We start from the raw sequence: 18,626 nt of genomic DNA on the forward strand, positions 1-18,626 counted from the left end.
GTAAATTTTGCTTCTTAACATACCAATTGAGCCACAAATGGGACTCATTGCAGAACGAAATTTGGCTTGAAAATGTCGGATCTTCTTGGACCTTTCAAGAGCCCGCAGAGCGAAGCGATGTCACTTGGGAAGGTCGAGTGGCTTCAGTTTTTCTTTATAGGGGTCTCCGACGGTTTCCCCAGCCTATTACAAAATTCGGGGTAAACTTAAAGTACCCTGTTCAGAGTATAAAAATTAACAAGGAGTGTCATAGAACTATGACTTCGAACAAAATCAAACTACAATCACCAAAGCAGGGCCAAATGAAAGAAATGTTGCTCCCTGGAGAAAGCAATGATAGTTCGCGGTAGGCGCTATCACAGATATTTTCTTCTTATTTATTCACATAGACAACGCTTGCGCGGTTATAGCCGAGTTTACAACAGGTCGCCAGTCGTTCTTCCTTTTCGCTGCTTGGCGCCAATTGGAGATTCCAAGTACAGCCGGGTCCTTCTTCACCTGGTCTTTCTAACGGAGTGGAGGTCTTCCTCTTCCTCTGCTTTCCCCAACGGGTACTGTGTCGAATACTTTCAGAGCTGGAGGGTTTTACCCATTCGGACGACAAGACCTAGACATCGTATATCACATACAGCTCAGCGCTCTATCAGCACCAAGATACACAGACGAAATTATCCACAACTTCGAAGTTATGACTGCCAACAGTGAAGTTGGAGCCAAGGAGTCGCCTTGTGTTCTAACTAGTCTTAGACCTTCGGCTGGTTGAAAGAATACGAGGTTAAAGATGATATGATGATCAGATATACGGCCAAGACAAATTTGTAAAGGGTTCAAGGCCCTTAAAATACAATTATAGGAGTTACTTTTTGGCTTCACAAAGATTTGAACTTAACAATCCAGGTTAGATTCCCTGTTTGAGATTCCCTAATAACACTTTTAGATAAATACACCACAAGGTGTCTAAATTCCGGCTTAAAACATACTAAAAATGGTTTAAAGTCTTGAATATGAAAACTAACTTGTACTTCATAATAATCTGCTTCAGAAATATACATCACCAGCACACACAAAGCCGAGCGTTTGTTTTAATTTTGGATACTATGACGCATCTTAAGCAAGTTTGTATGCCCGTGTTCAAGGATTTTACACAAGTTGCTTTTATCTTCGCTAAGTATGCCAAAATATGAATTGCTGTCGAATTCCAAACACTGGTTTTTCTTTCCTAAGTCTTATAGCTACTACATAGTAGCATGACGCAGCAGGTTACTTGGAATTTCCCAAAATAAACACCACATACTTATACACTATTGTTTGTTATAATCTGATAACACCATCTGTCGACTGCAACTGGATGCTCCGATCGCAACTGTTTTTTTTTCTGTTTTTAAATCAGTTTTGCATATCTTCGCGTCGTTTTACCTGTCTGTGACACCAAGAAACTTGACATTATATCTGCTACTCAAAATCTTCCATGTCGGATTAGCCACCTGTGGCGATGACTTGACCGGCGCCGACTTTGACACGCCGATGATGATTGTGACTAGGTAATGACTAATTTAATTAAGACTTTAATCTGCAACAAAAAATGTTGTAAAGGGTTGATTGTGCAGAGATTGACGACGTCTTTTTTTTTACTGGCGGGTCAGATTTGCATTTGCATAGACGATGTCATAACTTTGATAAAACACAAGACTTTACTACTGTGATGGTCAACCCACAGCGGCGAAACACAAACTCATACATATGTTTGGCGCATAGCTCTTTGTTGTGCGCTCGCATTTGCACTGTTCTGCATATATCGAAGTTGTGGGAGAGAAACTACTCTGAGCCTATTGAATTTTTATTTGAGCAAACGTTAAAAAATATTAACCGTTAATATTTGAACTATAATCTCATCAATTTAGTATATAAGCACGTTCGAAACTTTAGTTATATCAGAAACAAAACATTCTTCAAAGCAAAAGAACTTCAAGATGCGTGCATTCTTTGTAAGTTGTCAAAGTGCTGACTTTAATACAATTTTGTGTGCCACGATCTACATTTCCGGAGTATGATAAACAATCATGTTTTATTTTCTAGGTGTTGTGTTTGGCTACTGTGGCTTATGCCGATAAATTGGGCTACAACTATCGTCCAGTAGGACACTCTGACTCCGGACTGTCCTTTGCACCAGGTGGCTCCTCAGGACTCGGTGGTCTTGGCGGTAGTGGCGGTTTAGGAGGCAGCGGTGGTCTCGGTGGATTGGGTGGATTAGGTAGCGGTGGCAGCCTTGGTGGACTAGGAGGCAGTGGTGGTCTTGGAGGAAGTGGTAGCGGTCTTGGTGGACTCGGTGGTTCAAGTGGCGGTTTGGGTGGTCTTGGCGGTTCAGGTGATATCGGTAACTCCGGCAGCGTAGGACCATCATACTCAGCTCCCGCAGCTCCCGCTGAATTCAACAAGGAATTCTTCTCCTACACCGCTCCCGAAGAAGAATTCAATGATGCTGATGCCGGTCAAGATATTGCCAACTCACTGAAGAAGAACCTCCGTGTTATCTTCATCAAGGGACCCGAAAACCGTGGACTCGAAAACGCTGCCCTCCAATTGGCTAAACATGCTGCTGATGACCAAACCGCCATCTATGTTTTGCAGAAACAAAGCGATATCGGAGACTTGGCTAAGAAACTCAACTCTATCAACAGCCAAAGCGCACACAAACCCGAAGTACACTTCGTCAAATACCGCACACCTGAGGATGCTGCCAACGCTCAACGTGCTATCCAATCCCAATACGACCAATTGGGCGGTCCCTCTCAATCGCACGATGGTGGTGCCGCACCAGTGCACAACTTCGCATCGCAAGCTCCAGTTCAAGCACCCGAAGTGCATGCTCCCCGTAACTCCTACTTGCCCTCTTCCATCATCCGTGTTTAAGATGGATTATTGATCGGAGGACTGAACCTTTGCCTCACTGAAGAACTGATTTGTTAAATTTATCACAAGAAATATGTAGAAATGTTTCGAAATTGTTGTTGAACCATGCTAGTTATTGTTATTGTTAACGATTATATTAAAATATTTACAAAAGAGTTTTGCAATGTTTTACTGTTCAGAATGAACTATTCTTTTGAGTTTCGAAAATTCGTATGAGTTTTCTAAGGACTTAGCTTTAGTTTGGAAAAGCGGAACAGTCAAATGGAATGTGCAAAAATGTTATTTCACCCTCAATATGATTTCTAATTAGTAACCGTTCAGTTCAGTTCGAGGAACAAGAAAAAATCCAACGAAGCCAAATCTGTGAATACGGTGGTTGATCGATGGAATTCATTGCGTTTTCGCCTTTAAATTCGGTCACAATCGTGGCTCGATGCGATGGTGCATTATTATCGTTTAAAATTCATGAATTGTTCTTCCACAATTTTGGCCGTTTTCGACGTATGTTCTCATGCAAACGCCTCAGTACGGCCAGATCGAACTCCTTACTGACCGTCTGTCCCTCCGGAACAAATTTATAATGCACCAAACCACGAATCTCGAACAAAAACAATGAGATTCACCACGATTTTTGAGGGACTTTAGCTTTTTTTTTGGTTTCGGCTCCATGGTTCCCTCCATTCCGATGATTGTTGACTTATTTGCATGTCAAACTCATAAACCCATGTCTCATGGGTAGATGATGCTTTCCATGAGTGACCTGTACAGTACTCTTTCAAGCAAGAACGCGTTTCTTACCCAAAACTCGAATTCTCTTGCTATCTCTCTAACACTTGCCTATCGTCCAAAACGAAGTATGTCTTTAACGATCTCTCGGCCGTCTTTGAAGGCTTTGTACAACCCGTAGGCTTGTGTTTTCGATAAAACTGAATCACCCTAAGCTTTTTCCAACATTCGCTATGGTTTTGCACACAAATGCGTTCTTCCATATTTTCGACTTAAGCAGCTGGTGTAAAAAAACTTGTAGACGGATCGCACTTATATTTGGCATAGTTATTAAAGACAGTCTTATCAACTCAGCAAAGTACAACTTTTACGCGCGGAATTTAATTACAATTTCCTGGTGATTTTATCACAATGAAGAATAACATTGTATGTGATGACTCTGTGCTTAAGAAGCAATGAAGAAATAGAGGACAGATGAAAGTGCTAATATTTTGACCAAATATTATTTACTAACCTTCTCTTAAGTTCTCGGATGCATATCTGTTTAGTAGGTAAACGTTTTGTATGATACTTCATATTACTAAAACATATATTACAAGTACAATATCACAAGTACGTATCACAATCTATTGGTCGAGTATCAACATGTTGAAAAAAATTCGCCCAATGCATAAATAATGTTTATATATGGATATGTAATTTATATTTTTAGAAAGATATTTTATTTATTAACCTCTATACATTGAAAAGGAGATCCACAAATTGACCAATCTTTGTCGGCACAGGCTGATTCGCAAATAAGCCCTCATTAGAAACACACAATTTCTAAGAAACCTTTATACTCTAATAGTTTAATGTTCTGTCAATGTGTAAAAATTTAGCTTATTTCCATGGGCACTCTTAAAAAACACATACATTATGACAGCTTAGAATAAAGGCGAATTTCGTGAACTAAAAAAAAATTACTTCATCAAATGTTTTATCATTTTTAGGGTATAGGGCTAAAATCGGCTGCAACCGAACATTTGATACTCTTGCAACTTGCAAGAATCAAAGGCGAGGAAAATTGATTTTTTTCGAATTATATTTGATAGGTAGTATACCGATATTTTCGGTAAAAAGTTCTCAATAGGAACTGGAACAGTTGTAGTCCGATTTTGACAAATTCTAGTCGTAAAGCGATACACTTGAAGTGACGTGCAAAATTTTATGTCGATAAATTAATTGGGGCTTGGTTCGTATTCCGCAAAGTGAAAGTATCAGTAGTAGGTAATTAAAAACTGTGTTGTATGGGAAGTAGGCGTGGTTGCAGTTCGATTGCGCTCACTTTCAGTATGAAATATCGGATCCCTAACATAATGTTATGTATCGAATTTGGTTTGAAACCGGCTCCTATAAAAACATCTCGGGTGTAAAAGTTAATGTATCTGACACAATTATTATTTCTTTAGAGCGATTCCTTGTACCAAATAACAGTTTTGTATCTTATTGTGGTACGTAGTCATGACCCTTTATACGTTTTCAACTAAATGCGTTTTGGAGTCATGGCAATGTTTTGATTCCGCTCATCTGCAATAGGAACCCTCTTGAGTGCTACGGAACATGTGTACAAATTTTCATCTAGATAATTCAATTTTACCCAATTTATCGCTTGCACAGACTAACGAATAGACAGCCGGACGAACCATTAGACAGACAGTATTAGATTACAACTCAGCTCATCATCCTTGTCATTAAAAAAATCTAAAATTCACAAAGTGGCAGTTTGGATAGTTTTTCAGATGCTTGAACTGTCCTACTATTTGAAATATCGATTATAGTAAGCTATTTTTAAAGATTTAATCGATTCAAATAAGATTGAATTCTTCTAATTTCCTCTAGGTGTGCCGTGTGAACTTCACACGAACCTTACAGCTGTTGCTCCAACCAACATCCAGGTCAAAAGTACCGATCTCGTAATCTAAAACAAGAAATACTGAAGAAAGTTCGTAGAATATATTTACTTTAAGGACTTATTTGTGAGTTTCGAAATAAATCATATCAATCCCTATAACTTTATGTTTCCTCTTTCCGCGTAAATATAACCATATTTCATGTATCCAAATGTACCATATGTACACATAATACTTGTATATATGTATGTACATACGTTCTGCCTTAAATGCTTGAATTCTTGCGTTTGCTTTTGCTGCAATAGCGAAGCTTGTAAAGCGATCGCCACTAATTATATTAAGTCTTTAATCTTAATACTAAAACTATCGACTACGTCGTTCGTTGAGCACCGTTTCGGATTTGAATTTGCATAAATGATTTCATAATTTAGCTGAAACGCAGGAACTAGAGAAGTGTGGTATAATATTATGTGTGAATATTGTGATGGTCAACTAGAGATGACGCAGCAGACGCATTGATATGGTTCGCAAAATAGCTATTGATTTTCTGTAGATGAACTTTTTGCCGCTTCCTCTCAATTACAAGGTCTTGCATTTGCTCATTATGTTGGTAAGAGATTTCATTGTGCTTTAAGTAGAAGATGCTAACGCAAACATACACATTTAACTGTATTTTTGGTGACTTATAGTTTTTGATTTTGAGTCATAATCACAACGGTGTAGTATATATAGCACGTTTCACAATTGATCAAATCAGAAACAAAACATTCTTCAAAGCAAAAGAACTTCAAGATGCGTGCATTCTTTGTAAGTTGCCGAAGTGCGAACTTTAATTCAAGATCTGTGCCAAGATCTACATTTCCGGAGTATGATAAACAATCATGTTTTATTTTCTAGGTGTTGTGTTTGGCTACTGTGGCTTATGCCGATAAATTGGGCTACAACTATCGCCCAGTAGGACACTCTGACTCCGGACTGTCCTTTGCACCAGGTGGCTCCTCAGGACTCGGTGGTCTCGGCGGCAGTGGCGGATTAGGAGGCAGCGGTGGTCTCGGTGGATTGGGTGGATTAGGTAGCGGTGGCAGCCTTGGTGGACTGGGCGGCTCAAGTGGCGGCTTGGGTGGTCTAGGTGGACTCGGTGGTTCAAATGGCGGTTTGGGTGGTCTTGGCGGTTCAGGTGATATCGGTAACTCTGGAAGCGTAGGACCATCATACTCAGCTCCCGCAGCTCCCGCTGAATTCAATAAGGAATTCTTCTCCTACACCGCTCCCGAAGAAGAATTCAATGATGCTGATGCCGGTCAAGATATTGCCAGCTCACTGAAGAAGAACCTCCGTGTTATCTTCATCAAAGGACCCGAAAACAAGGGACTCGAAAATGCTGCCCTCCAATTGGCTAAACATGCTGCTGAAGACCAAACCGCCATCTATGTTTTGCAGAAACAAAGCGATATCGGAGACTTGGCTAAGAAACTCAACGCTATCAACAGCCAGAGCGCACACAAACCCGAAGTACACTTCGTCAAATACCGCACACCTGAGGATGCTGCCAACGCTCAACGTGCTATCCAATCGCAATACGACCAATTGGGCGGTCCCTCTCAATCGCACGATGGTGGTGCCGCACCAGTGCACAACTTCGCATCGCAAGCTCCAGTTCAAGCACCCGAAGTGCATGCTCCCCGCAACTCCTACTTGCCCTCTTCCATCATCCGTGTTTAAGATGGATTATTGATCGGAGAACTGAACCTTTGCCTCACTGAAGAACTGATTTGTTAAATTTATCACAAGAAATATGTAGAAATGTTTCGAAATTGTTGTTGAACCATGCTAGTTATTGTTATTGTTAACGATTAAATTAAAATATTTACAAAAGAATTTGAATTTATGATTTTTTGTTTGTATTACTCTCCGTGCGAGACAGAAATTGTTATATTTCGCACGCAGGAAAGAGTTATTCATACTTATATCCACGGTCTTGATAGTAATCAAGAATACTTTTTTCAAGATCCTAGCTCCGCATTTCATATTAGCAAAGCTTCTAAGGCTTTTAGTTCAGAAACGTTAGAAGTTCAATTATAATATGACATTCTTTCCACATTTTTTAAAGACTAGATTTAGTTAAGTGGCACAATCAGCTTGACCTTCCACAACACCTGCCAAAGCACTCCTAAAATTCCGACACTAATATCTCAAAAGAATTTTTATGGACTCAGTTTTTTCCATTTTGTTTTTATTATTCGCAGTTTAGTGGCGTCAAATAAAAATTCAACCCATAGCCTGAACAAATCGTTTTTGTTACCAATAAAGTCGCTGTGTGGGCAACGCGTCAAGTGTAAATTGTTTTTTAATTTTTCACCTAAGCCTCAGCGGCTTCTCTTTAAGTCGGGCGAGAAAAAAAAAAACAAGTTTGCCGCAAGAGCATGTAAGGTATGCCAGTTTTTAGTTAAGGTGCAGACACCATTAATATAATTATAAATTCATAATCGCTCGTAGATATTTAATAAAACGATGATATAAAGGCCATAATTCCATAATGTTCACATTTACATTCGGCATTATTTAAATGAAGCAGTCATTATGTCAAAAGCGCAACAATCGTTTTTGTTTTTTTTTTTTGTAGAAAATATGCATTACTATAGTATACTACTTTAAGAGGCTCTAGTAATATTTTATACCCAACGCCTATGCCAATGTGGTAGGGTATTTGAAACTAGTAGCGTGGTCAATGTGAACGGAACTGCTTTTGTGATTCAAGATTTCATATTCAACGTCATCTTCACAATGGAACAGTCCAGGCGTCTCTCATAGACTTCGGACTGCTCGTATTATATTGCGGTATTACAATACATATGTACATATCTGTTATTGGAAATGGAATAAGACGCTAGTATTAAAAAAAAGTAATAATGCAAAAGTCCAGAAAACTTGTTAGAACTAATTTTCAACCAAATTTGTCAAGTTTTCCTGAAGCTTCTCATATTCTAAAGACTGTTCGCAATGTATTGAAGAGCATACCATTTAAAAATACCTTAGTATTAGATAGTTGAAAAAGTCTTTTCGTATTTTTAATCAAACTTTTTTTATATTTATAACGAACTTGAATCAAATATGTACCATTTTGGTCGACCACATTTTGCCATTTTACTGTTAGAGACATTATTCCATCAGTGTACAAATTTTCTGTTTTCTCGGCGAAAAACTGCGACAAGTAGTTTTCACAGGTTTCAATTGAAGCCAACTTTACTCCATTAAAGGAATTCTACATTGACCGAAACAAATGGTAGTCCAATGGCGCAAGGTCAGAGCTATATGGTGGATGCATCAAAACTTCAAAGCCAAGCTCTCCCAGTTTTTGCTGCGTCGTCAAAGATGTTTGCTTCAATCTTAATACTTGTTGACAGTCAAGCGTAGAATCTACCAGGCTGGAGCAGCTCATATTCGATAACTCTTTTCCAATACCACCACACACTCAGCATAACATTTCGATGCGCCAATATTGGCTTTGCGACCATTTGTTGAGCTTCACCACGCTTGGACCAAAATCTTTTTCGCTCATTATTGTTGTACTTGATCCACGCTTTGTCTTCTGTTACCATTCGCTTCAGAAATAGTTTGATTTCATTTCGTTTCAACAAAGAATCGCAGATGTGAATTCGGTCCTTTAAATTTTTCACAGACAATTCATGTGGTACCCAAATCTTGAGCTTCTTTTTGTAGCCAGCCTTCTTTAAATGGTTCAAAACAGTTTGATAATGAATGTTGAATTCCTTAGCTATATCAGGGCTACATATTTATGCGACGGTCTTAGTTTATATTTTCTATAATTTGATAGACTTTTTCAACGTTACATCTTTCACATCGAAATTTGCAGAACCGAAGCGAACGAACCATGCACGAACTAATACAGCGTCGTCTCCGTAAACTTCCCAACGACATCTATTGACAAAAGACTTCTCCGACTACCCATTAAAATTCTCAACAAATAATATTTTGTACGTTGGGTATAACAATATGAGAGAGCGCAGCGTGAGGTCAATATTGATTTCTTTTCTTGCTGATACGAGTAGGGTCGAAGTATTTTGATCTCCCGCTGCTTCCTTTGCCAGTTACACGCTTTTCATGCTTATCGATTATTTTTTGTGTTATTATAAAATATTATAATACTAATGGAGGCTATAGCAGCATTGTAACTTGACATTAACGGGCCTATCAAGATAAATGAATTAAATAAATTTAATAAATTTTCCCCGAGTCTATTGTGAGCAACTTGACACGGAAGGTTGTAAGGCGGCCGAAATAAAGAAAATAATGCACATTCAAACTAAAAGGGCAACAATAACAATGAAACAAAAACAAAACAAAGTGATTTTCGATTCCAAATTATGGACGATATGAACTCGTAGCCGAATTAGGCAGATTGAGGCGTGTACACTTGGGACACTTTGATGGCTTAAAATTTGCATCTGCAAGTTCGAACTCAAGACACTTACATGTATATAAACTTTGTAAGTTTTACTTTTTAGGCATTCTAAGTGAGCAGCTCGAGTGTGAATCAAAGGTCGAGGAATCAGAAGATTAATTAAAAAAAATATAAAAATGCGTGCGTTCATTATTTTATCTTTGGCGGCAGTCGTGTGCGCTGACGTCGGTTACAATTACAAAGCCGGTGGTGGCAGTCCTGCTACAGGAGGTCACAACGGTGGTGGCTCCAGCGGTTTGGGTACACACGGTGGTTCCAGCCTTAGCGGACACGGTAGTTCGATCGGATTAGGTGGACTCGGCGGTAATGGTGGCTCCAGCGGTTTGGGTAGTATTGGTAGTTCCAACATTGGCGGCAATTCGGGTGTCGGCGCTGGTTCCAGTGCTCCAGTTGCAGTTAGTCCAGCTGCTCCAGCCACATACGAAAAGGAATTCTACACCTTCAGTGCTCCCGAAAGTGAATTCAATAATGATAACGCAGGGCAACAAATTGCCAGTGTTAAGAAAAACTTGCGCGTAATTTTCATTAAATCACCTGAAAGTAAGGGGCTTGAGAATGCCGCGGTACAATTAGCCAAGCAGGCTGCTGAGGATAAGACTGCCATTTATGTGCTTACCAAACAACCTGACATCGGCAATTTGGCTCAACAATTACAAAACATCCAGTCGCAACAGAGCCATAAGCCCGAAGTACACTTTGTCAAGTACCGTACACCTGAGGATGCTGCCAATGCCCAGAAGGCCATTCAATCGGAATACGATCAATTAGCGGGCAAATCTCAGGCTCATAACGGTGGTGTAGCGCCAGTGTTGAACTTCGCTTCTCGTGCTCCTGTTGCTCAAGGTCCCGCACCTAAAGCGCCAGCAAATTCCTACCTGCCTTCATCGGTTCTGCGCTTATTCCGTAAATAGGTTTTTGAGTGAAGTTTAGCTTGGAATATACAGTAGTTAAGCTTGGAATATACAATGTTTACTGTTTGTTATAATTGTTGTTATTTCTTATGTATTTTTTGTTATATAAAATATTATGTTTTTAAATGAAATGCAAAACGAAGAATTTGCTCAAAAATTATGTATAATCTTTTATTTACTTCCACCAATGCTTTTTTGGAGACTTTTGTCGATACCAAGTGCAGTCAGGTCCTTCTTCATCTGATCTATCCAACGGAATGGCGATCTTTCTCTTTCTCTGCGTCCACCGGCCGATACTGAATTGAAAGCCTTCAAAACTGGAGTATTCTTTTCCATCCGGACGACATAATCCAACCAGTGGAACCGCTATTTTTTGATTCGTTAAAATACGTCAATGTCGTCATATATATCTCGTACAGTTCATTGTTCCATCGAATGAAATAATCGCCGTTGCCAATACGCAAAGTATCTATAGTAAGTCTTCCACAAAACATTTTTCTCGAATACTTCTAAAGCTGACTCACCAGATTATGTCATTATCCATGCCTGGCGCACCATGTAGTAGGACGGGAATAGTAAGGGACTTTTAGAGTTTGGCAAGAGTGTTGTTGTTGATACTGGTTCTAAGATCAATGAAATTATCTACATATATCAAAGTTATGACTGTTAACAGTGACGTGGGAGCCAAATCGGGAATGCGATGACTGTTTGTTTAATGATAGAAGATATTTCGTCTTACCCTCCTTCACTACCAGACTCACACGCTTCGCTTCTTTATCCAGTCTAGACAAAGCAGAACTACCGGCGCGGTTGTTGTGGCCAATGATATCGCAACGCCTATTATTTTCTTCAGCATTTGACTGAAAAAGTCACACGATAGGGAGCCTCCTTTTCTGAAACCTAACTTGATTTCGAACGGCTCGGTGAGGTGCTTCCCGATCCTGACGGAGCTTTTGGTGTTAGTCAAAGTTAGTTTAAGCAGCCGTATTAGGTGTGTGCCGATCTTACTTTCACGGCTCTTTTCCAAGATTTGGCGGATGGTGAAAATAGAGTGGATAGAAGTTGCCACACTGATAAGGTCCAATCAGTTTGTTGACTACGGCTGCCATCATCGCGGTTCAAAAAATGCGATGGATAATTTCTATTACTTGGCTTAAAAATAAATCATCTTCCAAATCTTAGCAGCTTTGCTTAGTGAATATGGGAAAAGGTATGGTCTATATAAGGTGTCAATAAACCTTGACGAACAAAATACTTTTTGCGAAATACACACAAATTTTTTTGCAAACATTTTTGTAACACAAAACATATAATTTAGATTAAATTTCTGCAATTACCAACAGGGTTCAATAACCGTATGAATTTTTAATATTTTTTTGTGATTTTTTATTTCTAAGTTTCTTTTAGCTCTATGTGAACGCTTAATTTAATATGGACGCATTATCAAATGCGCTACCAACGTTTAGCAGATCAAAGGCACTATTCGAATTTTATGAAAATGCGAATGGTCTCTGTAGTATAAAGCCTGATTTATTGGACAGTTATTGGTAAGTAGAGCGCTGATATCAAATAAAAGTTGTTGGTAGTTTCTTCACAGTTTTCGGTGCTTCAGATAATAATTGAATGCGACAAATAAGTGTTGTTTTTGTTTTCTAAGATAATTTGGAAATAAATTGCAGCAATCAAATGCATTTTTGCAACCTCGATACATCTTTAGAGTTTAGGAAGCTGCTCGGTTTCATATAAATATTGCCGAATCACAAGGAGTAAATCAGTTCAAAGTATACCTTTGAGAGCTAAATACATCTTCTATCGATTTGGAAGTTATATAACAAGCAACTAATACAAAATGCGTGTCTTTCTCGTCGTCTGCCTCATCACCGTTGCATATGCGGACAAACTGGGCTACAACTATCGTCCTGTAGCACACTCGGACAGCGGACTTTCATTTCCACCAGGTGGCTCCTCAGGACTCGGTGGTCCCGGCAGCAGTGGCGGATCGGGTGGTGTTGGCCCAGCCGAGTCCGGTCCTTCGTACAATGCCCCAGCTGCTGAATATGAAAAGGAATTCTACACATATACTGCCGATGAAAGCGAGTTCAGCGAACCAGCTGATAATGGTCGTGCCATCGAATCATTGAAGAAAAACTTGCGTGTCATCTTCATCAAGGGACCCGAAGGCAATGGCTTGGAGAAAGCTGCCGCCGACCTCGCCAGACACGCTGGAGAAGAGAAGACCGCTATTTATGTGCTGCAGAAACAAGCTGACTTGGGCGATTTGGCTAACAAATTACAGGCTGAAAACGATGTGCAACGTCACAAACCCGAAGTACACTTTGTCAAATACCGTACACCCGAGGATGCAACCAACGCTCAGCGCGCCATCCAACAGCAATACGATCAGTTGGGTGGAAAGTCTCAATCGCACGATGGTGGCGCTGCTCCAGTTCACGACTTTGCCTCTCCGGCAGCTCGCCCAGCACCACGTCCTGTTAGCGCTCCCGGTGCTGCTTATCTGCCATCCTCCATTCTCCGCTTCTAAGGTGATATGAAGTAACTAGTAATTTTGTTGACTACGAATATATGCAGACTGATGTTGTTATTGATTGTTGATTAGTGTTAATAAATAATATTTTTAAAGATTTTGCCCAAAATTATATGTGTTCTTACTGTACTTCTTTCTAACAGCCATTTATTTAAGTATTTTCATAGATCCAAGTATTTTACTTAAAATTTATCGGAACAAAGTGGGTCTACAAGTTCAAATATTAGGGTTTATCAAATATATTATACATTTATATACTCGTATTATGTATTTAAAAGTCCAGGGTCCCTGAGCCCTTAATCTGCATTCATTCACTGGAAATTTGTTGCGGAGAGCGATGCTGAAAGAAAAATGACACGAAAATGCTGATTCTTTTCATTCTTATTCTCACTGTAAGAAAATATAAGGTTTTATATGTATCATGTAAAGGGTGATCCATTTCGAAGTTCCCTACTTTTTTAAAGAAAATCACAGAAACTTCAAATTTAATGGGGAATTTTATTCTAAAGACCATTCTTTGGCAATTATTTCTTGAAGATTATCGAAGCGGGATCGTCTGCACAAACTTTAGACTTTACGTATTCCCACAGGAAAAAAGGTGGTCTAACGGTGTGACACGATCCTGGTGGCAAATCGACCGGCCCAAAACGTGAAATTATCTGCTTACCGAAGTGTTCTCTCAATAAATCCATTGATTTATGCGAAGTTTGGGAAGTGGCGCCGTCTTCTTGAAACCCTTTATCGCCGAGAACATGAGCTTTAATTTCCAGGCAACAAATAGTCTGTCTCATGGTGCCAAACCGGTCGCTATTGGCTATTATTATTTGAAGAAATATGGACCGATGATTCCACCATTCATTCTTTACAGAACGTGGGTTTTCGTAATACAGTTGATGGATTTGTAAACGTTTTTCAGTTGTAAGTTTGTCCTCGATAAATTGCCAAACAATACTGAACAAAAATAGCATGACAGAGCACACTATCTGTCAAAAAGAGGTTTTTCATATGATAGATATGATATGATTCAAGAAGTAAAATTAGCTGAAATAGGCATCGTTTTGTTGAATATCTTGTAGCCATTTTGTCCTTATTGTCAAGAAAAATTGAGTGAGCTTTTGTCAAGCTACTACTGCTGTTAGTGGCCTGGTGATATACTGATGCATTGCTATTCCTCTCATATTTGCTAAAGTTACACGCTTCTAGGCAACTACTTCCTTCAGACGGTTCAAATTAACCCTAGATGCGCATTGAGAGTGGGGATTCCCTGCTTTCCCGGCTTGGCAACTGTTGTGACGCCTCATCCCTATTATACCGTGACCGTTTTCGAACGAGACGGTGCTTTTTTGACTTTATTCGAATTATTCTGAGTTGCCTATTTAATCCTTCGCTTGAAGTTGACATACTTGTAAATGAATAGGTTTTCATCACCAGTAATCATCCGTGTCAGAGCGTGAATAGCATGAATAATTGGAGCCGCATAAGTCTCCTTTGACACTTGCAGATATGTACCAAAAAGTATGTTCGAATTGCAAACAATATTGCAAATAAATTCCGTCCAATAAATCAACTTTTTTTTTACAAAAAATACAAAATTTTATTACCAATGAGCTTATAGCATAAAAACAATAACAAAGAGCCTAAGAATTATATCTCAGAAAAGCATTAACAACAACTCTACTTAAATTATTTACGGATAATCGAGGAAGGCAAGTATGAAGCGCCTGGAGCGCTTACTGGACGGGCAGCTGGTCGCGAGGCAGGAGACGAAAAGTCATGGACTGGTGCGGCGCCACCATCGTGCGATTGAGAGTTGCCACCCAATTGATCGTATTGCGATTGAATAGCACGTTGGGCATTGGCAGCATCCTCTGGTGTGCGGTACTTGACGAAGTGTACATCGGGTTTGTGACCTGTAAGGTCGTGTTGAGACTGCAATTTGTTGGCCAAATCACCCAAGTCGGCTTGTTTTTGTAGAACATAGATGGCGGTCTTCTTTTCGGCAGCAAGTCTGGCAAGATTGAGGGCGGCGTTCTCCAAACCATTATTTTCGGGTCCCTTAACGAAGACAACACGCAGATTCTTCTTCAATAAAGCATCCAGTTGTTCGCTGCCGGCGGGTTCATTGAAGTCATTCTCATCAGCGCTGTAGGTGTAGAATTCCTTGTCGAATTCAGCGGCGGGTGCGGAGTAAGAAGGTGAAACTTGTGTCGCTGCACCTCCTGGTCCACCATAACTACCCAGACCACCAAGTCCACCACTGCTGCCACCTAATCCACCAAACCCACTATCGCCTAATCCGCCGCTGCCGAGACCACCGAATCCTGAGGAACCACCTGGTGCAAACGAGAGTCCAGCGTCTGAGTGTCCTACAGGGCGATAGTTGTAGCCCAACTTATCCGCACATGCAACGGTGAATAAACAGAGGACGATAAAGGCACGCATTTTTGTAGAGTAAAAGTTGGCTTGAAAGGGATTTAGTTGAATGATTACTCTGTAATGGTTGTGTTTGGAATGATTTAGGTATTTAAGTAGTTTCACTTTTATATGATCTCAAAATTTGTTCTGCAAAGTTTTAGTTTTCTGAAGTCCAAAAACAAATTGCATTCGAAGTGTGGGGAAATGCATTCAGCAAAACTTCTTGGCGCCAGTAATTTGGCATCTTCGTGCGTGTGCAAAATGAAATATGCGAAATATGCATAAATAATAACTAGCGGAGATGATATCAGTTTTCTTTTCTCACACGTTAATTGGCTTGTTAGCTGCTATTTATAAACTAGAGTAAATTTATGCGCAACAAAATGTCAAATATTATGTTTACTATAAATGTTTTGCATAATCAATGCAAAAACGAATATATTTGTAACCCATTATATATATTATAGTACATATATATTTATATCGTTACCTAAAATAGTAAACAACGTATCATCAAAAAAATCGAAATTGAGTTTTTTTATCGCTTACGATTCATTACATCATATTATGTATATGTAGCGTTAAATTTTCAGCTTCCGCTGTCAGATGTAACCGATATATAACCATTTTATAACCCCTTTATAACCACTTTATAACCATTTTGTAACCCCTTTATAACCACTTTATAACCATTTTATAACCACTTTATAACCACTTTATAATCGCTTTTTAACCAATTTATAACCATTTTATACCCAAAACGCAACTTTTGTTTCAATACATATAAGTGGTTTCTATTATATCGTTTTTCCTTCGCCTGTAAACTTATGAAAAGTGATGTTACGGTATTTTGCATATTAGGTGACGATATGTAGTCCATTAAGTGTAACACGTGCTGATTCGGCACCTTTGTGACTCATTCATCCTTAGCCGCAATCAATGAAGGTTTGAGGAGTCTAAGTAATCGGAACGCACCCGGATTTCTTCCGGTCAAATACTGTCAACTCGACACCTTATTCCTTAAAATAACTTCAGAAAGGTATACTGCCGCCACTGCTACAACAACAACAACAACAAGGTTTATCATTTTTATTGCCTAAGTATAAACCAACATTTCCTTTTCATCATCTTATTTGAACTCAACATGGAAAAAATTTCGAGCTTTCTGTTCACGTGACTACGCTTACACATCCACAACATAGTTTGTAACCAGCCCCTTGTGAAATAAACGGCCTTGAGCTCTTTTGTTTGTACCAATTCTCAAACCTATAAACCTAATTCTGAGCAAATTCCAACAGTTTTGTTTTATTTTTTGCTTTACCGTCGCATATTATTAATTTTCTATCGTGTTTAATTGCCTCCATTGTTTGCTCTGCCAACTGATCCGAACATTCAATGTCCCCATCTATAGAAATACACGCGATAAAAATACAAACTTGTATGCAAATAAACCGGTTTCGCCAAATTTACTTTGCTTGGCGTTTCCTTCTGGCGCTTTGTTGTTCGTTGCCGCCGGTCGAAATTTATTTTATTATGCATTTTTTTATAGCCGCTTTTATATGGTTGTGTGAATGAATGTGTTTCTCATACCAACTATGCGGGTGGAATGACCTCTAAAAGTCGCACCGGAAGTGATCAGGCGAGCTGGTAATCGTTTGTGCTATCGGATATCGAGTGTCGGATGTTGGATGTCGCTATGCATCGTTTGACGTAAATTCGCGAGACGTAAACACACACACAGATATGGAGATATAGATGCTTCGATAATGTCTGCGCCGTCTATGAACGCGATGGCTGATAATAATTTAAATGCGGCAGCAAGCAGCTTCTCAGCCGAATTCATCGCTAAAAATAGTGCCATATACATGCACATTTGCATATAGTTGTATATACCGTTATAAGTAACGGTAAATAAGTAACTATGAAGAGCGCATAATTATATGCTCACATTTTTATACAGTTTTGCATATGCAATACTCTTCGATACATATCGCTAAGTATGTATATAAAAATGTACATAAGTACATATACTATATACAAGTATATGCATTCGTTTTTTCATGTCTCACATTCCACCAGATAATTCGCTAATTGGCCTTTTATCGTAGCGTGAATGATTGGTTGTTTAGCTCATTAGATTAATTGCTTGGCGCCACTCATTAGCGGTTTTTTCACGAATTAGAAAATTGCATATGCCGATTAAAACATTATTCATATTTAATCATTTGCAGCTTCTCTCGGAAAGTGTAATAATAGCTAAAATTAGTTTAAGTGCTATTTAATAGTTAGGTTTAAAAAAACGTTAGCTCCGCCTCACCGAAACTATAATATAATACCCTTTACAAGAGCATTTTTTTATCATAGAAGGGTATAAATAGATGTGTAAATTGATTTTGATCGGTCAGTTTGTATGAATGATATACGCTATAGCGATCCGATCTGAAATTTTGGTCAAAGATTGTCTTTAACAAATTTTGAGAATTGTTATTTTTGACATAAAAAAGTTTTCCACACAAGGATTTAATTTCGATTATTCAGTTGGTATATCATCTTCTTCTTTAAGAGGACAAAGGCATGTGTAGAAGTTCATGCAAGTGAGGAAAGTCCTCTGAGTACCATACGCTTGGGAGTGGCCATAAACGATTCTTTTATATTTGGCTCAAGCAGTTCACGACTTACGGTCTTAGACCAAGTTTAAGAGTAGCAAAGGCATGTGTAGACCCGCTACGTGAAAAAACCTTCGG

The 18,626-nt window shown here is 39.1% G+C and overlaps 5 protein-coding genes across 5 annotated transcripts; 4 read left to right on the forward strand and 1 right to left on the reverse strand.

Annotated features, from left to right (window-relative positions):
- Positions 1–1,970: 1,970 nt before the first annotated feature.
- Positions 1,971–2,910, forward strand: LOC126757321 (mesenchyme-specific cell surface glycoprotein-like). Its single transcript, XM_050471133.1, has 2 exons — positions 1,971–1,985; positions 2,077–2,910. Exons 1-2 carry the CDS (start codon positions 1,971–1,973, stop codon positions 2,908–2,910), a joined length of 849 nt encoding a protein of 282 aa, XP_050327090.1.
- Positions 2,911–6,320: 3,410 nt separating this feature from the next.
- Positions 6,321–7,275, forward strand: LOC126756960 (spidroin-1-like). Its single transcript, XM_050470474.1, has 2 exons — positions 6,321–6,335; positions 6,426–7,275. Exons 1-2 carry the CDS (start codon positions 6,321–6,323, stop codon positions 7,248–7,250), a joined length of 840 nt encoding a protein of 279 aa, XP_050326431.1. The 3' UTR covers positions 7,251–7,275.
- Positions 7,276–10,127: 2,852 nt separating this feature from the next.
- Positions 10,128–10,922, forward strand: LOC126757240 (glycine, alanine and asparagine-rich protein-like). Its single transcript, XM_050470990.1, has one exon. It carries the CDS (start codon positions 10,128–10,130, stop codon positions 10,920–10,922), a length of 795 nt encoding a protein of 264 aa, XP_050326947.1.
- Positions 10,923–12,759: 1,837 nt separating this feature from the next.
- LOC126758997 (uncharacterized) lies at positions 12,760–13,464 on the forward strand. Its single transcript, XM_050473514.1, has one exon. It carries the CDS (start codon positions 12,772–12,774, stop codon positions 13,462–13,464), a length of 693 nt encoding a protein of 230 aa, XP_050329471.1. The 5' UTR covers positions 12,760–12,771.
- Positions 13,465–15,150: 1,686 nt separating this feature from the next.
- Positions 15,151–15,909, reverse strand: LOC126759395 (spidroin-1-like). Its single transcript, XM_050474170.1, has one exon. It carries the CDS (start codon positions 15,907–15,909, stop codon positions 15,151–15,153), a length of 759 nt encoding a protein of 252 aa, XP_050330127.1.
- Between the last annotated feature and the right edge of the window lie 2,717 nt (positions 15,910–18,626).

Source organism: Bactrocera neohumeralis, chromosome 2 (assembly GCF_024586455.1).
Source record: "Bactrocera neohumeralis isolate Rockhampton chromosome 2, APGP_CSIRO_Bneo_wtdbg2-racon-allhic-juicebox.fasta_v2, whole genome shotgun sequence".
NCBI classification, from domain to species: Eukaryota; Metazoa; Arthropoda; class Insecta; order Diptera; family Tephritidae; genus Bactrocera; species Bactrocera neohumeralis.